This window comes from Carlito syrichta, unplaced genomic scaffold, assembly GCF_000164805.1.
Source record: "Carlito syrichta isolate Samal-C Ts95f unplaced genomic scaffold, Tarsius_syrichta-2.0.1 Scaffold304335, whole genome shotgun sequence".
In the NCBI taxonomy this organism is placed as follows: domain Eukaryota; kingdom Metazoa; phylum Chordata; class Mammalia; order Primates; family Tarsiidae; genus Carlito; species Carlito syrichta.
In genome coordinates, this window is record NW_007248431.1 from 961,289 (window position 1) to 982,942 (window position 21,654).

Consider the following 21,654-nt stretch of genomic DNA (forward strand, 5'->3'; position numbering starts at 1 on the left):
ACAAAAATGCCTTTTAGCACCGGCTTCTACAATAGGCTCTGAGTTCTCTAATGGTGCTTGCAAGGAAGGCAGTACATACAGTCTTTCTTTTTTTCAGTTGCAGTCTCACTCTGTCACCCGGGCTGGAGTGCAGTGGCATACTCAAGGCCATCCCAGCATCAACCAGCTGGGCTCCGGTGATCCTTCCACTTCAGCCTTCCAAGTAGCTGGAACTACAGGCGCACACTACCACGCCTGGCTAATTTTTGATTTATTGTAGAGACGAGGTCTTGTCAAGTTGCCTGGGATGGTCTAGAACCCGCAGGCTCAGGCAATCCACTCGCCTTGGCCTCCCAAAGTGCTGGGATTATAGGCTAAGCCACCAAGCCCGGCCACATACAGTCTTTCTTACAGACAAAGAAGACTGAAACCTTTCCTAGGCTGATAACTATTTTATCTCTTGAGTTCTACATTTAGAAAAAAAGAATTTTGCTGACCAAAAGTTTGGAAACTGCAGCTTTACCATAGCTATACCATAACGGACACTGTGACCACCATACGATGTGAAAAAAAAGATAAAAGTAAAAATGAAAGCATTGAAGCTCAGCATCTAGGCTATAAAACCATAAAATAAGGTGAGGACATGGAAAAACCAGAGCCCTTGTACACTGCTGGTGAGAATGTAAATGGTGCAGCCACTATGGAAAATGGTGGCAGTTCCTCAATAAACTAAACGTCAAATTATCATATCACCCAGCAAGTCTACTTCTGGGTATATACTCAGTAAATGAAAGCAGAGACTCAGATACCTGCACACCCATGTTCATAGCAGCACTATTCACAACAGTCAAAAGGCAGAAGCAATCCAAATGTCCACTGACAGAAGGATAAACAAAAAGGTGGTATGTATAGATACAATGGAATACTATTCAACCTTAAAAAGGAAGGAAATCCTGACACATGCTACAGTATGGAAAAAGAAGTAGACACAAAAGGACAAATACTGTACGATTCCATTTACAGGAGAAACATAGAAGAGGCAAATTCAAAGAAACAGAAAGTAGATTGGTGGTTGCCAGGGCCTGGGGAAGGGGGCAATGGGGAGTTACTGTTTAATGGGTATAAAGCTTCAGTTTTACAAGATGAAAAGAATTCTGGAGATGGATGGCAGTGGGGATAAAACAATAGTGTAAATGTATACTTAACGCCACTGAGCTACATGTTTAAACCATGGCTAAAATGGTAAATTTTGTTTGTATATTTTATCACAACTTTTTTAAAAGCTTCAAAACTAAACAAACATAATCCTGGAACTTAAGAGTAAGCCATAATGAGATTCCAATTAGGATCAAATTGGAATGTGTTTTCAAAGCACAAAGCAGACTTCACTCCCAATAAAGTCTCTGCTAGGCTCTGAGCACCCTCAAGGCAGGCCAACAGCCCATAGCCAGACCAATAGCTTGAGTCACTCCCTGATGATTTCCAGCAGGCAGAGCTTACATCCCCGGGGACCAGCCATGGAGCCCAATGGAGATCAGAAGAGGTGGAGTAGCCTTCCAAGCTCCCAAATCACTGCCACCCTCTGCTGCTCTTCCACAGGGTTCTATGCACTGAATCCCAGACCTCCAATCCCATTAAACATTACACAGCCTTCATCTGAACTGCTGCTTTCACTTGCAAAGAAGACACTAAAGAATTACCCATTGGCTGCTTCCCCCCCACTACTCCCTCATCAATGAAACAAAATAGAGAGTCTATAAGTAGCCCCAAACAAATGTAGCCAACTGATTACTGACAACAGTACAAAGAGAATTCAATAAAGAAAGGATCCTCTTTGCAACAAATGATGCTGGAACAGCTGAACATTCATATGTGAGGAAGAAGAGGAAGAGTAATAAGAAGGAAGAAGAATCTTGACCAAAAATTTACACCTAATACAAAAACAACTCAAAATGGATCATATCTAAATATAAAATGTAAAACTAAGAATACACAAGAGAAGTCAAGCATGGTGGCTCATGGCCTATAATCTCAGCACTTTGGGAGGTGGAGGCGAGAAGACTAAGTCCAGGGATCCGACCACAGCTGGGCAACTTGGCAAGACTTTGTCTTCACAATAAATCAAAAAATTAGCTGGGTGTGGTGGCATGTACCTGTGGTTCCAGCTACTTGGAAGGCTGAGGTAGAAGAATTGCCTGAGCCCAGCAGGTCAAGGCAATGGTGACTGTGAGCATGTCATTGCACTCCAGCCTGGGTGACAGATTGATACCCTACTCAAAAAACAACAAAAAAAACCCCCAAAAAACCAGAAGAAAATCTTTGAAACTCGGGGTTAGACAAAAAGACTTTAGATGTCAAAGCACAATCTATAAGAAAAAAATCAGACTGAATTTTAAATTTTTTAAAATTTTGCTTTACAAAAGACATTGTTACAAACATGAAAAGAAAAGCCACAGACGGGAAAAAAAATTGCAAATCATGTACCCAACAAAGGGTTTATATCTAGACTATATAAAGAATTCTCAAAACTTGCCAGTAAGAAAATAACCAATTAGCAGGGCACTGTGGCTCACACCTATAATCCCACCACTTTGGAAGGCTAAGGCAGGAGGATCTCTTGAGGCTAGGAGTTTGAGACCAGCCTAAGCAACATAGAGACCTTGTCTCTACCAAAAAAATGTAGCCAGACATGAGGGAAGCCAGAGGATCACTTGAGCCCAGGAGCTCAAGGTTACAGTGAGCTATAAAGGCTATCTGCTGTACTCTAGACTGGGCAATAGAGTGAGGACCTGTCTCTATTTAATGAAAAGATGGGGAGGGAGGGAGGAGAAAAGAGAAGAAAGAAGGGTGAGGAGGAGGAGAAGAAATAACCAACTGACTCAAAATGACAGTAAGGAAAGCTCCAGGGGTCAACCCCTCCATCGAAACACCAGTAAATTCGGGGGAAAAAATCAACTATCTCAAACTTTGGAACCTGTGCAAACATGTATAATAATCAGCAAGCAGAGTGCTTCAGGAAATGATGCTACTAATCCTTAGTAAGAGAATGACTTACTTGAGCAACCTACCATCCCCCATTGCTCAGCCCTACCCCCTGTAGCTGTGTGATAGCAGCAGTGGTGGCTGGTGCCAGGATATGCAGTGGGGATTTTGCCCTACAAAAATTTGGGTTTGCACATTTCAGTTATTCTGGCATATTCCTGTGGAACTGGTATATACTTGCCTTGGTATTTTAGGCTGCGGTAGTTTTCATGGGTCACCTCTACTGGAAGATGTAACAAGAGAAAAACACTTTCCCCCCCTTTTTGTAACCAAACATTTAAGGAAATCTTTGTCAGGTCACTTGCTGACCAAATGGAAGGAATCTACAGTGACTAAACACAACAAATAATATATTTTGCAAAAACATTTTGGAAAAGCCCCAAATGAACAGCTGCAGTCCTCAACAAGAAAAAGTCAGCAATCTGATTTCCAACATTACCCATACTTATACACCTAGAATATACAATTCTAAACAAAAAATTTACAAAGAATACATAGAACAGGAAACTATGACATATTCACAGGAAAGAGGAATTTGATAAAAACTATCCCTGAGAAGCCCAGACATTGAAATCACTAGTCAAAAATGTTAAAACAACTGTCCTAAGTATGCTGAATTAGCTAAAGAAAACCAGAATAAATTGACAGAATATTAAGAAAATAAGGAAAACAAAGTAAGAACAAAATGAGGTCATCACTAAAGAAAAAATTATTTTTCCTTTTTTTTAAAAAGCACACAAAAATCCACAAAACTGAAAATACAGTTACTAAAATGAGAAATTCACTAGAAGGGATCAACAACAAATTTGAGGCAGAAGAAAGAATCAGCAAACTTGAAAATGGGCAATTGGAATTATTCAATGTGAGAAACAGAACGAAAAAAAAGTAAATAAAAATGAACCTAGTCAAAGTAATACATAGGATACCTACCATCTAGGAAACCAACATATGAATTGTAGGAGTCTCAAAAGATGAGAGAGAAAAGGGGTAGAAAAATTATTTGAAGAATAGCTGAAAACTTTCAAATCCAATTAAAGACATGAATATACATATCCAAAAAAGTTCAACAAACTCCAAACATCCACATTGAGACACACTAGAGTCAAAATATTGAAACCTAAAGACAAAGAGAGAATCCTGAAAGCAGCAAGAAAGAAGCAACTCTGATACAGGGAAAAATATTCACAACCTTGGATTTACCAGTAGTTCCTAAGTTTGACACCAAAAGCACAGGAAACAAAAGAAAAAAAATAGACAAATTAGACTTCATCAAAACTTAGAATTTTTATGCAAAGGATGCTATCAAGAAGATAAAAAGAAAACCCACAGAATGAAATAAAATATCTGTAAATCACATATCTAATAAGAGTATCTGTAAATCATATACCTAATAATATTATGTAAAGAATTCCTACAACCAAACAACAAAAAGACAAACAACTCAATTTAAAAATGGGTGAATAGTAAAGACATTTTCTCCAAAGATATACAAACATTTGTAAATGTATGACAAGATGCTCAATATCATTAGGTACTAGGGAAATGTAAATCAAAACTATGAGATACCACTTCCTACCCACTAGGATTGCTATTACCAAACAAACAAAACAAAACAGAAAATAACAAGTGTTGACAAGGATGTGGAGAAACTGGGACACACATATACTGCTGGTGGGAGCGTAAAATGGTACAGCCCCTTTGGAAAACGGCTCGGTAGGTTCTGAAAAAGTTAAACATAAAATTGTCAAATGGCCCAGCAATTCCACTCTTGGGTATATACCCGAAAGAACAGGAACTTGAGCAGGTACTTTTACACCACTGCAGCATTATTCATGACAGTCAAAGGGTGGAAAACAATCCAAGTGTCCAACAAGAGATGAATAAACAAAATGTGGTATGCCCATACAGTGGAATATTATTCAGCCATAAAAAGAAATGAAATTCTGATACATGCTCCAACATGAATGAACCCTGAAAGCACTACACTAAAGTAAAATAAGCCATACAAAATTGGAGAAATATTATATGATTCCACTTATATGAGGTACCTAGAATAGGCAAATTAATAAAGACTGAAAGTATAACAGAGGTTACCAAGCACTGCAAGGCAGGCGAAATCAGGAGTTACTGCTACCCACTAGGATGGGTGCAAAATTTCTGTTCAGGATATGTAGCGGTGAATTACTTAATGCTACTGAATTTTTCATTTAAAAATGGTCAAAATGGAGCTGGTGTGTAATGGTTCAGACATGCAATCTCAGCATTTTGGGAGGCCGAGGCAGGAGGAAAGCTTCAGCCCAGGAGTTCAAGACCAGCCTGGGCAACACAGTGAGATAACATCGCTACTAAAAAGTTAAAAAATAAGCCGGGCTCGGTGGCTCAGCCTGTAATCCCACGCCTTTGGGAGGCCTGAGCCCGCGGGTTCGAGACCTGCCTGGACAGTGAGACCTCATCTCTACAATAAATCAAAAAATCAGCCGGGCATGGTAGCGCATGCCTGTAATTCTGGCTACTCGGAAGGCTGAGGTGGAAGGATCGCCGGAGCCCAGCAGGTCGAGGCTGCGGTGGCCGGGAGCGGCCACTGCACTCCAGTCTGGGTGACAGAGTGAGACTCCAACTCAAAAAAAGAAAAAAAAAAATAGCTGGGTGTGGTGGAACACACCTGTAGTCCCAGGTACTCAGGAGCCTGAGGCAGAAGAATCGCCTGAGTCCAGGAGGTCATGGTTGTCGTGAGACATGATCATGCCACTGCACTTCAGCCTAGGCAACAGAGTGAAACCCCGACTCAAGAAAATATATAAATAAAAATAGTTAAAATGGTAAATGTTAAGTTATGTATATTTTGGCACAATTTTAAAACAAACAATTAAAAATGGGCAAAAGGTTTGAGTAGACATCACCAATGAAGACATACACATTGCAAATAAGTACATTAAAAGATGTTCAAGCCGGGCTCGGTGGTTCAGCCTGTAATCCTGCGCCTTTGGGAGGCTGAGGTGAGTGGATTGCCTGAACCCGCGGGTTCGAGACCCGCCTGGGCAGTGAGACCTCATCTCTACAATAAATCAAAAAAATCAGCCGGGCGTGGTAGCGCATGCCTGTAATTCCGGCTACTCAGAAGGCTGAGGCGGAAGGATCGCCGGAGCCCAGCAGGTCGAGGCTGCGGTGGCCGGGAGTGGCCACTGCACTCCAGTCTGGGTGACAGAGTGAGACTCCAACTCAAAAAAAAAAAAAGATGTTCAATCTCATTAGTCATCAGAGAAATGCAAATTAAATTCATGATGTGATATTATACACATCTATTAGAATAGCCAAATTTTTTAAAAAACTGATAATGCTAATACAGAGCAACCATAACTCTTACACTGACAGACAACCAAATGGTTCAACCATGCTAGGAAACAGTTTCTTATAAAGCTAAACACACTTTGCATATAACACAGCAATCTCACTCCTAGTTATGTACCTTAGAGAAACGTTCATACAAAATTTGTGTAAAATGTTTATAGCAGCTCCACTCAAATAATCAAAAACTGGAAACAACCCAAATGCCTGTCATCAGGTGAGTCGATAAAATGTGATATATTATATAACAGAATACTACTACCAATTTAAAGGAATGACTGATACACATAACAACTTAGATGAATCTCAAAGGCATTATGCCGAGTGGAAGAAGCCAGTCTCAAAAGGTTGTGCACTATTATGATGCCATTGCTCTGTATTCAGATTGTGGCAATGGTTACCTAAATCTATACACACATTAAAAGTCACAGAACTATACACGCCAAAAAAGGTCAAATAATTTAATTTATTTAACAAGCATAAAAATAAAATAAAAATAAACACAAAAACAATTTTAAAAAATAGTGCAAGACAGCAATCCAACCATCAGGCAAAATATAACTCAAGTCCCAAAGTATTAAGTATGACAAAAGGCATTATTCACATTGATAACATAACATTCAAGAATATGTACCAGGTCAGGCATGATGGCTCATGCTTGTAATCCCAACACTCTGGAAGGCTGAGGCGGGAGGAATGCTTGAGCCCAGGAGTTTGAGACCAGCCTAGGCAACATAGCAAGACTTCATCTCTAAAAAAAAAATTAAAAAAATAAAAAACTTAGCTAGCTGAGAGTGGTGGCACACATGCATAGTTCCAGCCTCTTGGGAGGCTAAGGCAGAAGGACTGCCTGAGCCCAGGAGATGGAGGCTGCAGTGAGTCATGATCATGCCACTGCACTCCAGCTTGGGTGGCAAAATGAGACCCACAACTCAAAAAAAAAAAAAAAAAAGAGTATGTACCAAATAACACAGCAACCAATTTAAAGCAGCAAAATCTACAAGGGATGCAAGGAAGATGGTAACACACTAATAAGACACCACTCTCAAAACAAGACAGATCAAGCACCATCTGTGGTGTGCACCTGAAGGATTGCTTGAGCCTAGGAGTTCAAGTACAACCTGGGCAACACAGCAAGACTCTGTGTCTGCAAAGAAAAAAAAATTAAAGACGGATCAAGCAGAGAAGAAAAAATACATAAGGAGACAGAAGATCTAACCAAAATAACAAACAGAGGAAATCTTATAGATGTATATATCAAACTCTACACCTTGATAACAGAGATTACATATTTTCCAGTGCTCACAGCACTCTCACAAAAAAAACCCTACACATTTATTAGGTCACAAAGAATATATCTTCCATAAAGTAAAGTAATTAAAAACAATACTCTCACTAGGCACAGTGGGTCACGCCTGTAATCCTAGCACTTTGGAAGGCTGAGGCAAGAGAATTGCTTGAGTCTAGGCGTTCGACACCAGACTATGCAACACAGCGAGACCATGTCTCTACAAAAAAATTTTTTAAAAATTGCTGGGCATGGTGGCATACATCTACAGTCCTAGGGGGCGGGGGGTGAGCCATGACTATGCCACTGCATTCTAGCCTGAGTGATAAAGTGAGATTCTGAATCAAAAAACAAACAACTGTCTGATCATAATACATTAAAACTAGGGTGGGTGCAGTGGCTCAAGTCTGTAATCCTAGCACTTTGGGAGGCCGGGGTGAGAGGCCAGGGGTTCGAGAACAGCCTCATCTCCACAATAAATAAAAAAATAAGCCGGGCATGGTGGCGCGCGCCTGTAGTTTCAGCTACTTGGAAGGCTAAAGCGGAAGGATCATGTAAGCCCAGCAGATCGAGGCTGCGGTGGCTGTGAGTGAGCCACAGCACTTGAGCCTGGGCGACACAGTGAGACCCCCAACTCAAAAAAAAAAAAATGTACTAACACCGCCACCACCAACAACAGAAGAAAGGTTTGTCTACCTAAAAATTTAAGAATCTCATACTAAACAACTTCTGGGTGAAAGAAAATGCCACTAAAATTGGAGAAATTTAAAGAAATACTAATAAAAATTTTCATCACCTGTGAAAACACAATGACACCATCTAAGAGAAAAAAATATCATGTTATCTCCATAGGAAAGAAAGTTCTTTCTAGAAGGAAAATTCACCATACAATCATGATTTTAAAAATAAAATCCAAGAAAATAGGAATTGAGGGATACTTTTTAAGTATGGTAAAAAATATATATACCTTAGTCCTTAAGCCAAAATCTTATCTAGTAGAAAAACAATCGAGGTATTTACATTAATATCAGAAACAAAGCAAGGATGGCCACTATCTCTGCTTCTGTCCGTCATTGTACTAGAGTATCAGCCAATGAAATTAGAAGAGGGAAATCAAATAGAGATATAAGAATGGGTAAAAGAAAAATAAAACTATTAGTAATTGCAGATAATATAATATCTAGAAAATCTGAAAGTCAGTGATGAAATTTATCCAATAATAAAAGAACTCAGTGAAGTAGCACAATTTAAGAATACATAAAAATCAGGTAAGTGGAAACTGGCTCCGGGGAGAAGTGGCATGAGATCCACCCGGCTGCAGCAGTCGCTTGCTGTCTTCTTGCCGCTGGGCGCCAGGCTCCGGCATGCTTGACCAGAGCCGCCGCCGCCGCCATGTGTATAAAGGGCCGCTTCCCCATCCGCCGCACCTTGCAGTATCTCAGCAAGTGGAACGCGGTGTTCAAGGATTCGGTGAAGGTCAAGACCATGAACTGTTACAACACACGCCAGGAAATTTGTGTTTTTCAAATATAATACAAAAAGCCTTGGGTACAGTTCATGATGTTTAAGAACATGATGCCAGCCGGGCACAGTGGCTCATGCCTGTAATCCCAGCATTCTGGGAGGTGGAGGTGGGAGGATTGCCTGAGTCCACGGGTTCCAGACTAGCCTGGGCAAATTGGTTAGACCGTGCCTCTACAATAAATCAAAAAATTAGCTGGGTGTGGTGCATACCTGTAGCTCCAGCTACTTGGAAGGCTGAGGCAGAAGAATCGCCTGAGCCCAGCAGGTAAGGCTGTGGTGGCCATGCGTGTGCCACTGCACTCCAACCTAGACAGCAGAGTGAGACTCTAACTCAAAAAAAAAAAAAAGAAAAAAAAAAAAAAAGAACTCGACGCCATCGCCCTTCCTGTGATTCTAGTTAGATTCTGGGGAACAGGTCCCAGTGGATGTGGAGACCAAGAACAATAAGGAGATCATAGTGCACATCAGAAAGATCTTGGGGAAGACAGAAGAAACCCTCAAGAAAGAGGAGCAGGAGAAAAAGCAGCTCTCTCACCCAGCCAACTCAAAAGAACTGCTTGAGGGAGTGCATGTGTGAAGTGGAAGGGCAGGAGCTCTGCCAGGGCCTGCTGCCATTGCCCAAGGAAATGACAGGGAAGTAGGAAGCCTCTCTGAAAGCCAGTGCCCGGGACTAAGGCCCAATGCCAAGGACTAAGGCCCAATGCCACTATGGGTTGGGCAGTTGTGTCTGACCAGTGTGGAAATAGGTATGGGGTTCTTTTGGCCCCAGGGAAGTCCCTCGTTGTGCCCCAGAGACACTCACTCTAGAAATCTCTTTGCAATACAAGGTCCCCTTTACACTCCTGTGTAAAATAACATGGGGAGAGGAGCATCACAGCTGAGCCGCTAAATGAAAAATCTCTGCTCCAGTGGCCAATAAAACGCTTCCTAATCACTCCCCCCACAAAATAAAAACAATAGCCTTTATATACCCAAACAATTAACAGAAGACATATGGTAGAGAAAAATCTCATCTGCAATAGAAATAAAATGATTAAATATTTAGGAATAAAGTTAATAAAAAGAATTCAGCCTATACAAAGAAAATTTTAAAACACTACTGAAAAACACTAAAGTAAACGTGAACAAGTGGAATTGAATCTCCTGTTCTTGGATAGGACTCAAAAATACAAGCATGTCATTTCTCCCCAAGTTAATTTATAAATTCAATATCATTCCAATAAAAATACCAACAAGATAATAGGCAGGTTGATACTAAAATTTATATGGAAAAACAAAAATATAAGACTAGCTAGGAAAATAGCAAAAACAAAAAACTATAAGGGGAGACAGACCCTACCAAATAGTAAAACATACCAATTAAAGTCTTAATAATCAAAACAATGTGATATACTAGTGCATGCAGACAAAAAAAGCAAGACTCAAGTACATACGGAAATTTAAATATGGCAAAGATGGCATCTCAAATCATTGAGGTCAAGATGAACTTTGTAATAAGTGGTGCTAGAATGAATTGGTGGAGATATGGAAAAAGTTAAAATTAGATCCATACTTCACACCAAATTTGCAATGCCAAATGGATTGGGAATCTAAATGATAAAAATGAAACCATACAACTACTAAAGGAAACATGAGTGAATTCCTCTTTAATCTTAGTATTAATACTTAGTATTAAGTATTAGGGAAAGGCTTTCTAACTGTGATTTAAAATCCAGACAGTAAAAGATTAATAAATGTAACTATTAAACATTTTTGCATGACCAAAAAAAAAAAAAAAGAAAAGAAAAAAAAACAGAAAAGAAGTCAGAAGACAACTGACAAACTGGGAGAAAATATTTGTAACATATGCCACCAGTAAGGGACTAATATCTCTAATATAGAAATAGTTCTTAAAAATGGAAGGACACAGCATTATTTACAACAGCCAACAGGTGGAAGCAACCCAAATGTTCATTGATAGATGAATGGATAAACAAAATGTAGTGCATACAAATAATAAAATTTACTCAGTCCTAAAAAACAAAGGAATTCTGACACACGCTACAAAAAAGAAGGTAACTCTGACATATTCTACAACATGGATGAACCTTAAGGACATCACACTAAGAAATAAGCCAGTTACAAAAAGACAAATATTGTATGATTCCACTTATATAAAGTACCTAAAGAGTCAAATTCATAGAGACAGAAAGAATGGTGGCTGACAGGAACCAGGGAAAGGGAAGAATGTGGAATTAATGTTTAATGAGTATAGAGTTTCAGTTTGAAAAAATGAAAAGAAGTTCTGGAAATAGATGGCACTGATGGCTGTACAATAATATGGAGGTATTAAAAAATATAAAATAGTATGTCACTTATATTTCACCACAACTTTTTTAAAAAGCTAAAGAACAGTTTGGCAAAGGGAGAAAAAATATGACACAAAAGGAGACATGTAACTGGCTCTCAAACATATGAAAAAATGTTCAAATCACTCAAAATTAGAGAAATGTATATTAAAACAGCACTGAGTCACCATTTCTCACCTATCACACGGGCAAAAATCAAGCATGACAGCATACTCTGTTGGCAAGGTTGTGGGGAAACAGGCACTATTCTTATACATTGTTAGTGCAAGTGCAAGTTGGTACAACTCTCCTGGAAGGAAATTTGACAATATCTGAGAAAATTACATTTGCATTTATCTTTCAACCGAGCAATTCCACTTCTAGAATCTACCCTGAAGATGTACCTCCAACAACACAAAAATACACATGCAAAGTGTTTGTTTATTCATTGTGCAGCAGTGTTTATAATTTCAAGATACTGGAAGCAACCTTAATGGCCACAGATAGGAGAGTGGATGAGTAAACTATGGTACATCCATGCAATGAGGTAATATGCAGCTGTAAAAATTAATGAAGAACTGTGCATAGCAGCATTATTCAAATAATAAAAAGTAGAAACAACCCAAAAGTCCACCAACTGATGAAAGGACAAAGAAAAGATGATATACTGGTACAATGGAATATAATTCAGCCATAAAAAGTAATGAAGTACTGACAACATGGATGAATCATGAAAACATTATGCTAAGAGAGAGAAGCCTGTAACAAAAGACCACATATTGTATGATCCCATTTATAGGAAATATCCAAAATAGGCAAATCTATACAGATAGAAAATAGATTAGTGGTTGCCTAGGGCTGGGGAAAGAGAAGATGGCAAGTGACTGCTAATGGATCAGGGTTTCTTTTTGGGCTTACAAAAATGTCCTAAAATTGATTGTGGCAATGTTTGCACAACTGTGTAGATAATAAAACCACTGAATTGTATACTTTAAATGTGTGAACTTAAGGTATGTAAACTATATCTCAATAAAGTGTGTGTTTTTTTGAGTTGGAGTCTCACTCTATTGCCCAGGCTGGAGTGCAGTGGCCGCTCCTGGCCACCGCAGCCTCAACCTGCTGGGCTCTGGCGATCCTTCCGAGTACCTGGAACTACAGGCGCGCGCTACCACGCCCGGCTGATTTTTGATTTATTGTAGAAATGAGGTCTCGCCAAGTTGCCCAGGCGGGTCTCGAACCCGCGGGCTCAGGCAATCCATTCACCTCAGCCTCCCAAGGCATGTGATTACAGGCTGAGCCACCGAGCCCAACTGATAAAGTGTTTTTTTAAATGAATGAGGAAGATCTCAGAACAGATATGGGATGATTTTGAAGGCATACTGTTAAGTAAAAAAAAAGCAAACAATTATCTATAGCATGCCACTCTTCATATAAGAGAGAAGATATAAAAATACACAACTATCTGCTAATTTGTGTAAAAGAAACACAGGTTAGTGCAGCTACTTAAGTTAGCTATATAGGGTAGGAAGGAAAAGGATTCAAAGAAAGCATGAATGGGAACAGTGTGGTAGGAATGAGGATGGAGTGACACTTCTCTGAGCCTACCTTTGTATGTACCTCTCACTCTCAGAATCTCAGTCATGTTTCAGACCCTCAAAATAAACTGGTATCAACTAAGATATAGTAAGAACCCAAACTGCAATATAAACACTAACAATGTAATATTACATTGTATTACAGCTAACACCACCACTCTGAATAGCATTAGGAAGGAAAGAACAAACTTTAAGTAACAGTGGAAACAGTATCCTAGTTGGACACTGTAAGTCTGAAGAACTGTGATTCTGGGGGTGAGGCAAAGAAAATACAAGGGGAGCCTGGAACAACTTGTGGTACCATACAGCAAGTAAGTACTCAGAAAAATGATGAGAACTTGTTGATAGGACACAGAAGCATACCTGAAGGAGATCTTAACTAAGGAGCCAATGCTGGAACGGTAAGCAACTAAATGATGATACTGGATTTTAACTCATAGAATAAAGTGAATATCCATTGTCCATGCCGATACAGATACATAATCAAATAAATAAATGAGAGAATGGGTAGCTCTTCTCTCAGTAGAATTTTAATTAATAAGTGTAGACAGAAAGAAATAGATAATTACCCTGAGGCAAACACCACAAAGATCCACAGGTGGATACTAAGGTCAGTGGGCATAAATTTATGGAGAACCTGAAATAGAGTACCTCCCCCAAGGTACTTAATAATTAGAAAAGATAGTAACCCTATAGTGTAAAATCCTGGCAGGCACCAAGTAAAGCAAGAGACATATAAATATAAACATAAGCCAAGGTAAATATCACCAGTAATAAGACATATCAATGTCTTGAACTCCTTCATGTGATGCCCTAAGGACACAAAACTAGTATTTATGCTCTGGCTAAAAATGTATATAGCCTCATTCCAACCATGAGGACACTGGACAAACCTAAACTGAGGGACATTAAATAAAATAACTGAAATACATTTTTTATTTGTTTATTTTGAGTTGGAGTCTCACTACCACCCAGAGTGGAGTGCAGTGGCATACTCACAGCCACCACAGCCTTGACCTGCTGGGCTCAGGTTATCCTTCTGCCTCAGCCTTCCAAGTAGCTGGAATTACATGCATGCCATCATGCCCAGCTAATTTTTCTTGATTTATTGTAGAGATGAGGTTTCGCCAAGTTGCCCAGGCTGGTCTCAAACTCATGGGCTCAGGCAATCCTCTCACCATGGCCTCCCAAAGTGCTGGGAGTATAGGCGTGGGCTGCTGCATGGCCAAATGATATTCTTAAAAATATCAAGGTTGGCCAGGTGTGGTAGACCACTCCTGTAATCCCAGTACTTTGGGATGCCGAAGCAGGAGGACTGCTTGAGCCCAGGAGTTTGAGACCAGCCTGGACAACATGGTGAGACCTCGTCTCTACAAAAAGAATAAAAAAACATTACTCAGGTGTGGTGACAAGTGCCTGCAGTCCTAGCTACCTGGGAGATTGAGACTAAAGGATCGTCTGAGTCCAGGAGGTTGAGGCTGCAATGAGCAGTGATCGCGTCATTACACTTCAGCCTGGGACACACAGCAAGACTCACACTCAAATTAAAAAAAAAAAAAAAGCACTCAAAAAAACAAATCAAGGAAGACAAGAAACTAAGGAATTGTTACAGACTACAGGAGGACAAGGAGAAATAACTAAATGCAACATAGGATCTTGGATAAGATCCTGGAATGACAACAGAACCTGAATGGAAAAACTGGTGAAAATCAATCACATCTATAGTGTGCAGCTGGTAATACAGTACCGTTAGTTTACTGTTCTTGATAATTGTGCTATGATTATGTAAGATGTTAACTTCAGGGGAAGCAAGGGAAGGACATAGAAAACTTTTGTATTACTGTGGCAGTTTTTCTCTAATCTGTTTAAAATAAAAAGTTTAAAAAGAAATATTCATTTAGATTATATATTTATCACCTGTGAGCAATGTGAGAATGGTGACCATTTATGTAACAAACCCCAGAAACTCACTAAAAGGAGCTTTAAAAAAAATACAGAAGCTGGACTTGGTGGCTCAGCTTGTAATCCCGCGCCTTGGGAGGCTGCGGTGAGTGGATTGCGTGAGCCCGCGGGTTCGAGACCCGCCTGGGCAACTTGGTGAGACCTCATCTCTACAATAAATCAAAAAAATTAGCCGGGTATGGTAGCGTGCGCTTGTAGTTCCAGCTACTCAGAAGGCTGAGACGGAAGGATAGACCAGCAGGTCAAGGCTGCGGTGGCCGGGAGCAGCCACTGCACTCCAGTCCGGGCAACAGAGTGAGACTCCAACTCAAAAAAAAAACAAACAGAAATTGAATAAAGATGAGGGAAAAAAATCTATTCATTTCTGACTCCCATCCCAGGAGTTACATTTTCGCAGAACATTACATTCACCACCTTAAACTCACAAGTTTCCAAAATCTTAAGAGTATGGTTTCCATGGTCTAAAAACACATGATAAAGAACTGTACACTTTGGGCACCTCAGCACCCTGATCCAGAATGGTAAGTGATGGTGTTTCCTGGCCATCTCTGGTCTGGAGTCTGGGAAGCCTAGGTCTTAAACTCAGTTGTGGCACTTGGCATACAATGCCCTTTCTGGGTGTCAGTTTCCTCCACTGTATGAGATTTGGACTAGACAAGGGTTTTGAAAGCTAACTAGCCCACTGTTGTACTGTCCAGGAGCAAAAAATGGTTTTTACAGGTTTCTTTTACTTTTCTCTTTTTCTTTTTATTTTTTTGAGACAGAGTCTCATTCTGTCACCCAGGCTGGATGTGCAGTGGCATGGTCATAGCAAACTGCAACATCAACCTCCTGGGTTCAAGTCATCCTCCCACCTCAGTCTCCCCAATAGCCAGGATTACAGATATGCCACCACGCCTGACTAATTTATTTTTCATAGAGATGGGGTCTTGCTATGTTGCCCAGGCTGGTCTTGAACTCCTGACTTCAAGCGATTCTTCCATCTAGGCCTCTCAAAATGCTGATATTATAGGTGGGAGCCACCTCACTAGCAGTGTTTTACATTTTAAGGGTTGAAAAAAAAATTTGTGACACGTGAAAATTATATAAAATTCAAGTCAGGCACGGTGGCTCACACCTGTAATCCCAGCAATTTGGGAGGCCAAGGCAAGAGGATTGCCTGGGCCCCAGGGTTCGAGACCAGCCTAGGCAAGTTGGCAAGACCTCATCTCTACAATAAATCAAAAAATCAGCCAGACCTGGTAGCTGGTGGTTCCAGCTACTTGGAAGGTGGAGGCGAAAGGATCTCTTGAGCTCAGCAGGTGGAGGCTGCAGTGGCCGTGAGCGTGCCACTGCACTCCAGCCTGGGCAACAGAGTGAGACTCTGACTCAAAAAATAAATAAATAAAATAAATAAAATAAAATAAAATAATATAAAATTCAAACGTCAGTGTCCATAAATAAAAATGTATTGGAACACAGTCCCTCTTATGTATTGTCTTTTGCTATATCCACACTACAGTACCAGAGTCGTGTAGTCAGAGTATGGTTCCCAAAGCCTAAAATACTTAAAATTATAAGTACTATCATACTTATTATATTTACAACACATTATAATATAAATATCAATACATTTACAATAGAAGTTTGCCGATGAACGAGACCACTCTAAGAATATTCTATCTGTAACCAAAACAATCACATTGAAGGAATCTTGGCCGCATGGAAACCGCATGGAAACGGTCGCAAACTTACGACCCTTACTAACCCTGGGCCTGAAGAGTTAAGCGACCCTCTAAAGCCACTCCAGACAACTGGGGATGTCAAGTGAGCTCTACCTAGCCAGGGCCCGCCTCCTCCCGGGAGACAGGGAGAGCAGTGATCAAGAGTTTCATTCTGGAGGCGCCTGACCGACTGGGTGACTTGGAGCAAGTCATTTCACGTTCCCCCGGCCTCAGTAAATGGCACTTTAATGACAGCACTCACCTCTCAGGGCTGCTGTGAAGGACGAGAGGAGAGAGGCTCGGCACCGCGCGGACGCCGGATCACTGGTGGCTCGTGCTGTTACTGTGAAGCTCTCCCGAGGCTGGGACCCATCCTGGGCAACCCAAGGCAGCAGCGACAGCCGGAAAGAGGCCCGTGGGGAGGGCCAGGAAGCTTGGCCTCGCCCCTCCGGCTCTCCGGCCTCGGTTTCCCCGACTACGGCTCTGGGGCTGCCCAAGAAACCTCGGTGTCCTCACGGGCTCGGTCCCGCGCCAACAGCCCCTCCGGCCTGCACCTAGGCTCGGTCGAGCTTCTCCCCCTACCCAGATGCTGACCCCAAACCAGCAGCCTCGGAACTCACCAGGCGTCTCCACAGCAACGACCCGTCTACCCGACCCGCGTGCCGGCCGGCTGCGCGCCTGACAACAAAGCGCGCTCCCATTGGCCCTAGGGACTGCCCCACCATCCAATCAGCGCAGGCTCACGAGCCGCTCTCCCGCCAGACTGGCGCGCCGGGCCCTGTGGGCGGCACCTCTCTGAGCAACCCAGCGCGGCTGTCAAACTAAGGACTTGGGCTTGTTGGTTCCGGAGCCGAACTCTCGGTCCTTGCGTGCCAGTACCCAGCGCCAGCTCGCGGTTGGACTCAGGGCTCCACCGCTCGCAGTGCTGAGCGCCTGGCCCCGAACAGTCGCTAAATGACGGGCTGCGTGTTGTTGCCACGACCTGGGAAACGTGCTCTGAAGGCAGGGAAACTTGGGGGGCCAGGGAGGAAGGGTTTCATCCTTATTCATTGTGTTACCCGAGCCTGACCTCCGCGATAAGGACTGGAAGCCCAAAAGGCACAGATAAAAACTATGGAAACGGAAAAAAAGAAGACGCGGTAGACGGACAAAGGATGGAGAGCAGGGTCAGAATTCCAGAGCTGAAGAGGTTCCAGCGTTGAAGGGCTTCTGACAAGGGTCCCGGGCTGAAAGAGGTTACTGTCTTCGGAGATAATAACGAGACGTCTCGGGAAAGGGCTTCCCACTGGTTGACTCATTGCTACGCGAGTCTGGCAAGGATGGTTTAAAATAGGAACGAATGTTATGGCTCCTTTCTGGTCTTAATAAAGACTGTAAAACCGTGGTGAAGACGTCAGTCAGTTCAGTACAATAAATATGTACTGACATGCTACATGTTTCAAAAATTAGTGAGTCACAAAACCTGACTTTGAGTAGGGCAGGTGAACAGAAACATAAAGTTTCAAAACTGTGTGGATTAATGTGCAGTCTTGGACGGAGCTTCCACCAGCCGTGCTGGAATGAAACAGTTGAAAAAAGGTGGGAAGCGTAGTCCAAGCTGCAGGGAGCTGTGTGGCAAGGGTTCTGAGGTGAGAAACTGCAGATCATGCAGGGTCCTCAGGCAGCACAGTATTCCCATATGGAAAATCACAGGGCCATGATGGGGAGAGAGAGCTCTGGAGTGGGGAGAGCCCAGTCCAAACAAGCAAGCAGATAACATCACTCTTACTACAGTGAGGTTGGTAGATTCAATATGGGCAGGCTAGACAGGGACTGCTGCCTTGTGGTCTTGGGAGAGTTAGGCCTGAATCCCATCCTTGGGGACTGCAACCATTTATTCATATTCAACCCACAAATATTCCCGGAGCTCCTTGTGGAAGCAGGACACCCATGAAACATGATGGCAGAAGAATGCATGCAAAAACAGTTGGGCCTGGGAGCCAAGGAAACTCCAAGCCCTAGCTCACCCAGGCTGGAGTGCAGTGGCACACTCATGGCCGCCCCAGCGTCTACCTGCTGGACTCCGCCTCACCATTCCAAGTAGCCAGAACTACAGGCATGTGCTACCATGCCCTGCTAATTTTTGATTTATTGTAGAGATGAGGTCTTGCCAAGTTGCCCAGGCTGGTCTTGAACCCACAGGCTCAGGCAATCCACTCGCCTCGGCCTCCCAAAGTGCTGAGATTACAGGCTGAGCCACCAAGCCCAGCATAAGATCTAGCTTTTAATAAGAGTCCTCAGGGGTGGTCAGGTACAAACAGCAGCCATATTTCATTAGAAATGAATTTTATTAACAATGTAGACACACAGATTGAAAACCTGACTCTGGTATTCACTGGCACACTAAAGACAAGAATTAGCAGGTCCTGAAGCCCAGCCTGCCCTGTTCCCTGGCATGGTATAGCAGACTATGGAGGCAGAATGGCCCAGGCCACCCAAGGCTGAAGACAGGAGCCTCAGGAGGTCAGCAGAGTCTGCAGGAAGGTCCAGACTAGACCAGCTGCCTGCATCTCCCCACAGGCCTGTGCATGGGCATGGACAGCAAAGGCTCCAGGCTGATCACACTACCCCCAGATCTGAGCAGTCTAAACATATCAGACAGCAGCCCTGAAGATGGAAATCACCTTACCTTCAGGTTCCCTAAGATGTCCTCCTCATCCACCAGCCTGCTGCCCATGATGACCCAGGATGCCCAGGAGTACAGGAAGGTAAAGAAGTCATGTTTGAACAATGAAGTTCTCTTCATTTATTTGGCATGAGGATGGGTAAGAGGACTATGAGATCACAGACATGACTGCGTGAGGCGGGTGCCTGAAGCTGGTATCCGCCAGGTCCTTGCTCTGCCAGAAGGCCTCTCTGGAAAAGGCAACCAGCTCAAAGATGCCCAGGATTCCTCTATGCCAATCATTAAAAAGTCATGACCATCCCTTTCTTGCCAATCTGCCAGGGCTCCAACGGGGAAAAGCGGATAATTATCCTTTAGGAGATAAGAGAAAAAGATGTCATTAGCTCTTCAGCCAACACCTTACCTTGCAAGACCCCTACCAGGTACTCCCACTGTGGGCTCTCAGAACAGCCTGTCTCAGCCCGCCAGGCATTTGGTAAGCCTGCTCATCCCAGCAATGATCTTCCTGGACCCCCACAGGATAGTGGGACTGTCAGGCATTGGATGATGACCGAACATCAGCATGGCCCACCCAGGACAGACCCTCAACACAGCAGCCTCAGTGTGTATGCTGCACGTGCAATCATCTCTATTAGTCTGTGGACCCAGGGCAGCCTACCTCCTCCTGACTGCAGGCTCCCTAAGGGAATGCACAGTGCCTCAGTCAACTGTTTTCTCAAAGCCTGGCTCAAGGCCAAGCACAGGGTGACCCCTGACTAATGTATGTGGAATGAACATGTCCCTCTCACAGAGGTGACAAGAAGTCTCCAGGGAAAAGCACCAGAGCTTGAGACAGCCTGGCTGGAGACAGAGGAGGGGTGTATGACAGCCTTCAGCTTCCCATCATAAAACAGCATAATGGAGATACCTACCTCATGGGGATGGCATATCTACACAAGGGGAGCATGGACAGAGCTCATAAGGATCAAATGGAATCATGTGTGTAAAGTGCCTGGAGAGTACCTGACATGTAGTAAGTATTCGTCCATTACTTATTGTTGTTAAAATTATAATTGTCCTTTGATATCTGTAAGGGATTGGTTCCAGGACCAAGAATACCAAAATCCACAGATACTCAAGCCCCTTAAATGGGTATTTGCATATATCCTAGGTACATTCTAGATTCCTTATAATACCTAATGCAATGTACACACTATTTTAAATAGTTGTTATACTGTATTGTTCAGAGAATAAAGGCTGTACATGTTCAGTACAGATATAATTGTCCTTTTTTTTTCTCTCAAATACTTCAGTCCATGGTTGGTTGAATTTAACATTGTAAAACCCACAGATATGGAGGGCTGACTGTATTCTCTCCCTAGCTTGCAGACCAGAACTGAGCACCCACTAGGATCTGCTATTCCTCACTAGCCTTTCTGGGGCAACAAAGGTTCCATTATGGAAGGTCCTTTCAAGCTTCTCATGCCCATACTTCATCATAGACATGTACTTATCTCAAGAATATTTTTCAACCAAGAGAGGAAATTTTAACCCTGTCACAGAATGCCATGTTTGGGTTGTAGGGGCTTCTTGTAGGAGAGGGAGGTCATTTCACCTACCCACACTGTATTCACAAAAGAGGAGGTTGCAAATCTGAAATGACTTATTTCCAGGTTTGCCTGGAGTCCCCTAGCTGTACTGGGGTCCAGAATCTAGTTGTCTACACATCCAGGCCAATGCTCTTTTCACTACTCTGTGACCATTCCCAGAGCCTCAGCTGGAACCTAGTTAGGCCAGAACTCCTCTGGCCAGTCTGGAAAAGTTCTCCTTGAAAATCAGAGTTCAGTCAGGAGTACCTACGCTGCCAGGTGTCAAGGCAGGTAGAGCATTGCAAGACCATCCCACATAGCACTTGCAGTGCCCCTGGGGAATGGTTCAAATACAGCCTTCCCAGTTCACAGATGGAAACACTGAGGAACAGGGTCAGAAATTGATTCAATCCTGTAGCCACTGTGAAGATGGACCTGAGGGGCCTGAGGGATCAAGGGGCCGAATGTGTCCTTCCTGGGCAGGACAAGGAATGTGTGTTTTGCCCGGAGGTGGGATCACTGCCTCTTGTCACACAGCAGTCCCAAAACGGATCCTCTTGCTACCCTATCCCTATGCACTGGTCCTAGCCCAAGTACAGCTCCTTGGTGAGGAACTCGAAGAAGCGGGCACTGTGGCTGCGGTTCTCCTCTGCTGT

At 42.7% G+C, this 21,654-nt stretch overlaps 1 protein-coding gene, 1 long non-coding RNA gene and 1 pseudogene across 2 annotated transcripts in view; 1 reads left to right on the forward strand and 2 right to left on the reverse strand.

The window, feature by feature from the left end:
- The window catches only part of LOC103262104 (calcineurin-binding protein cabin-1-like), a 66,991-nt gene extending 57,943 nt beyond the window's left edge, over positions 1–9,048 (reverse strand). The window contains 1 exon segment of the mRNA XM_021713192.1: positions 8,998–9,048. Coding sequence (XP_021568867.1) covers positions 8,998–9,048 — 51 coding nt within the window.
- On the forward strand, positions 9,047–9,852 carry LOC103262094 (annotated as a pseudogene).
- A 9,221-nt stretch (positions 9,853–19,073) lies between these two features.
- On the reverse strand, positions 19,074–21,553 carry LOC103262095. The gene is made up of 2 exons (XR_504398.1): positions 21,029–21,553; positions 19,074–19,781 (listed from the first exon to the last, which is right to left on the reverse strand). It is a non-coding gene; the product is annotated as an uncharacterized LOC103262095 (long non-coding RNA).
- Positions 21,554–21,654: the final 101 nt, after the last annotated feature.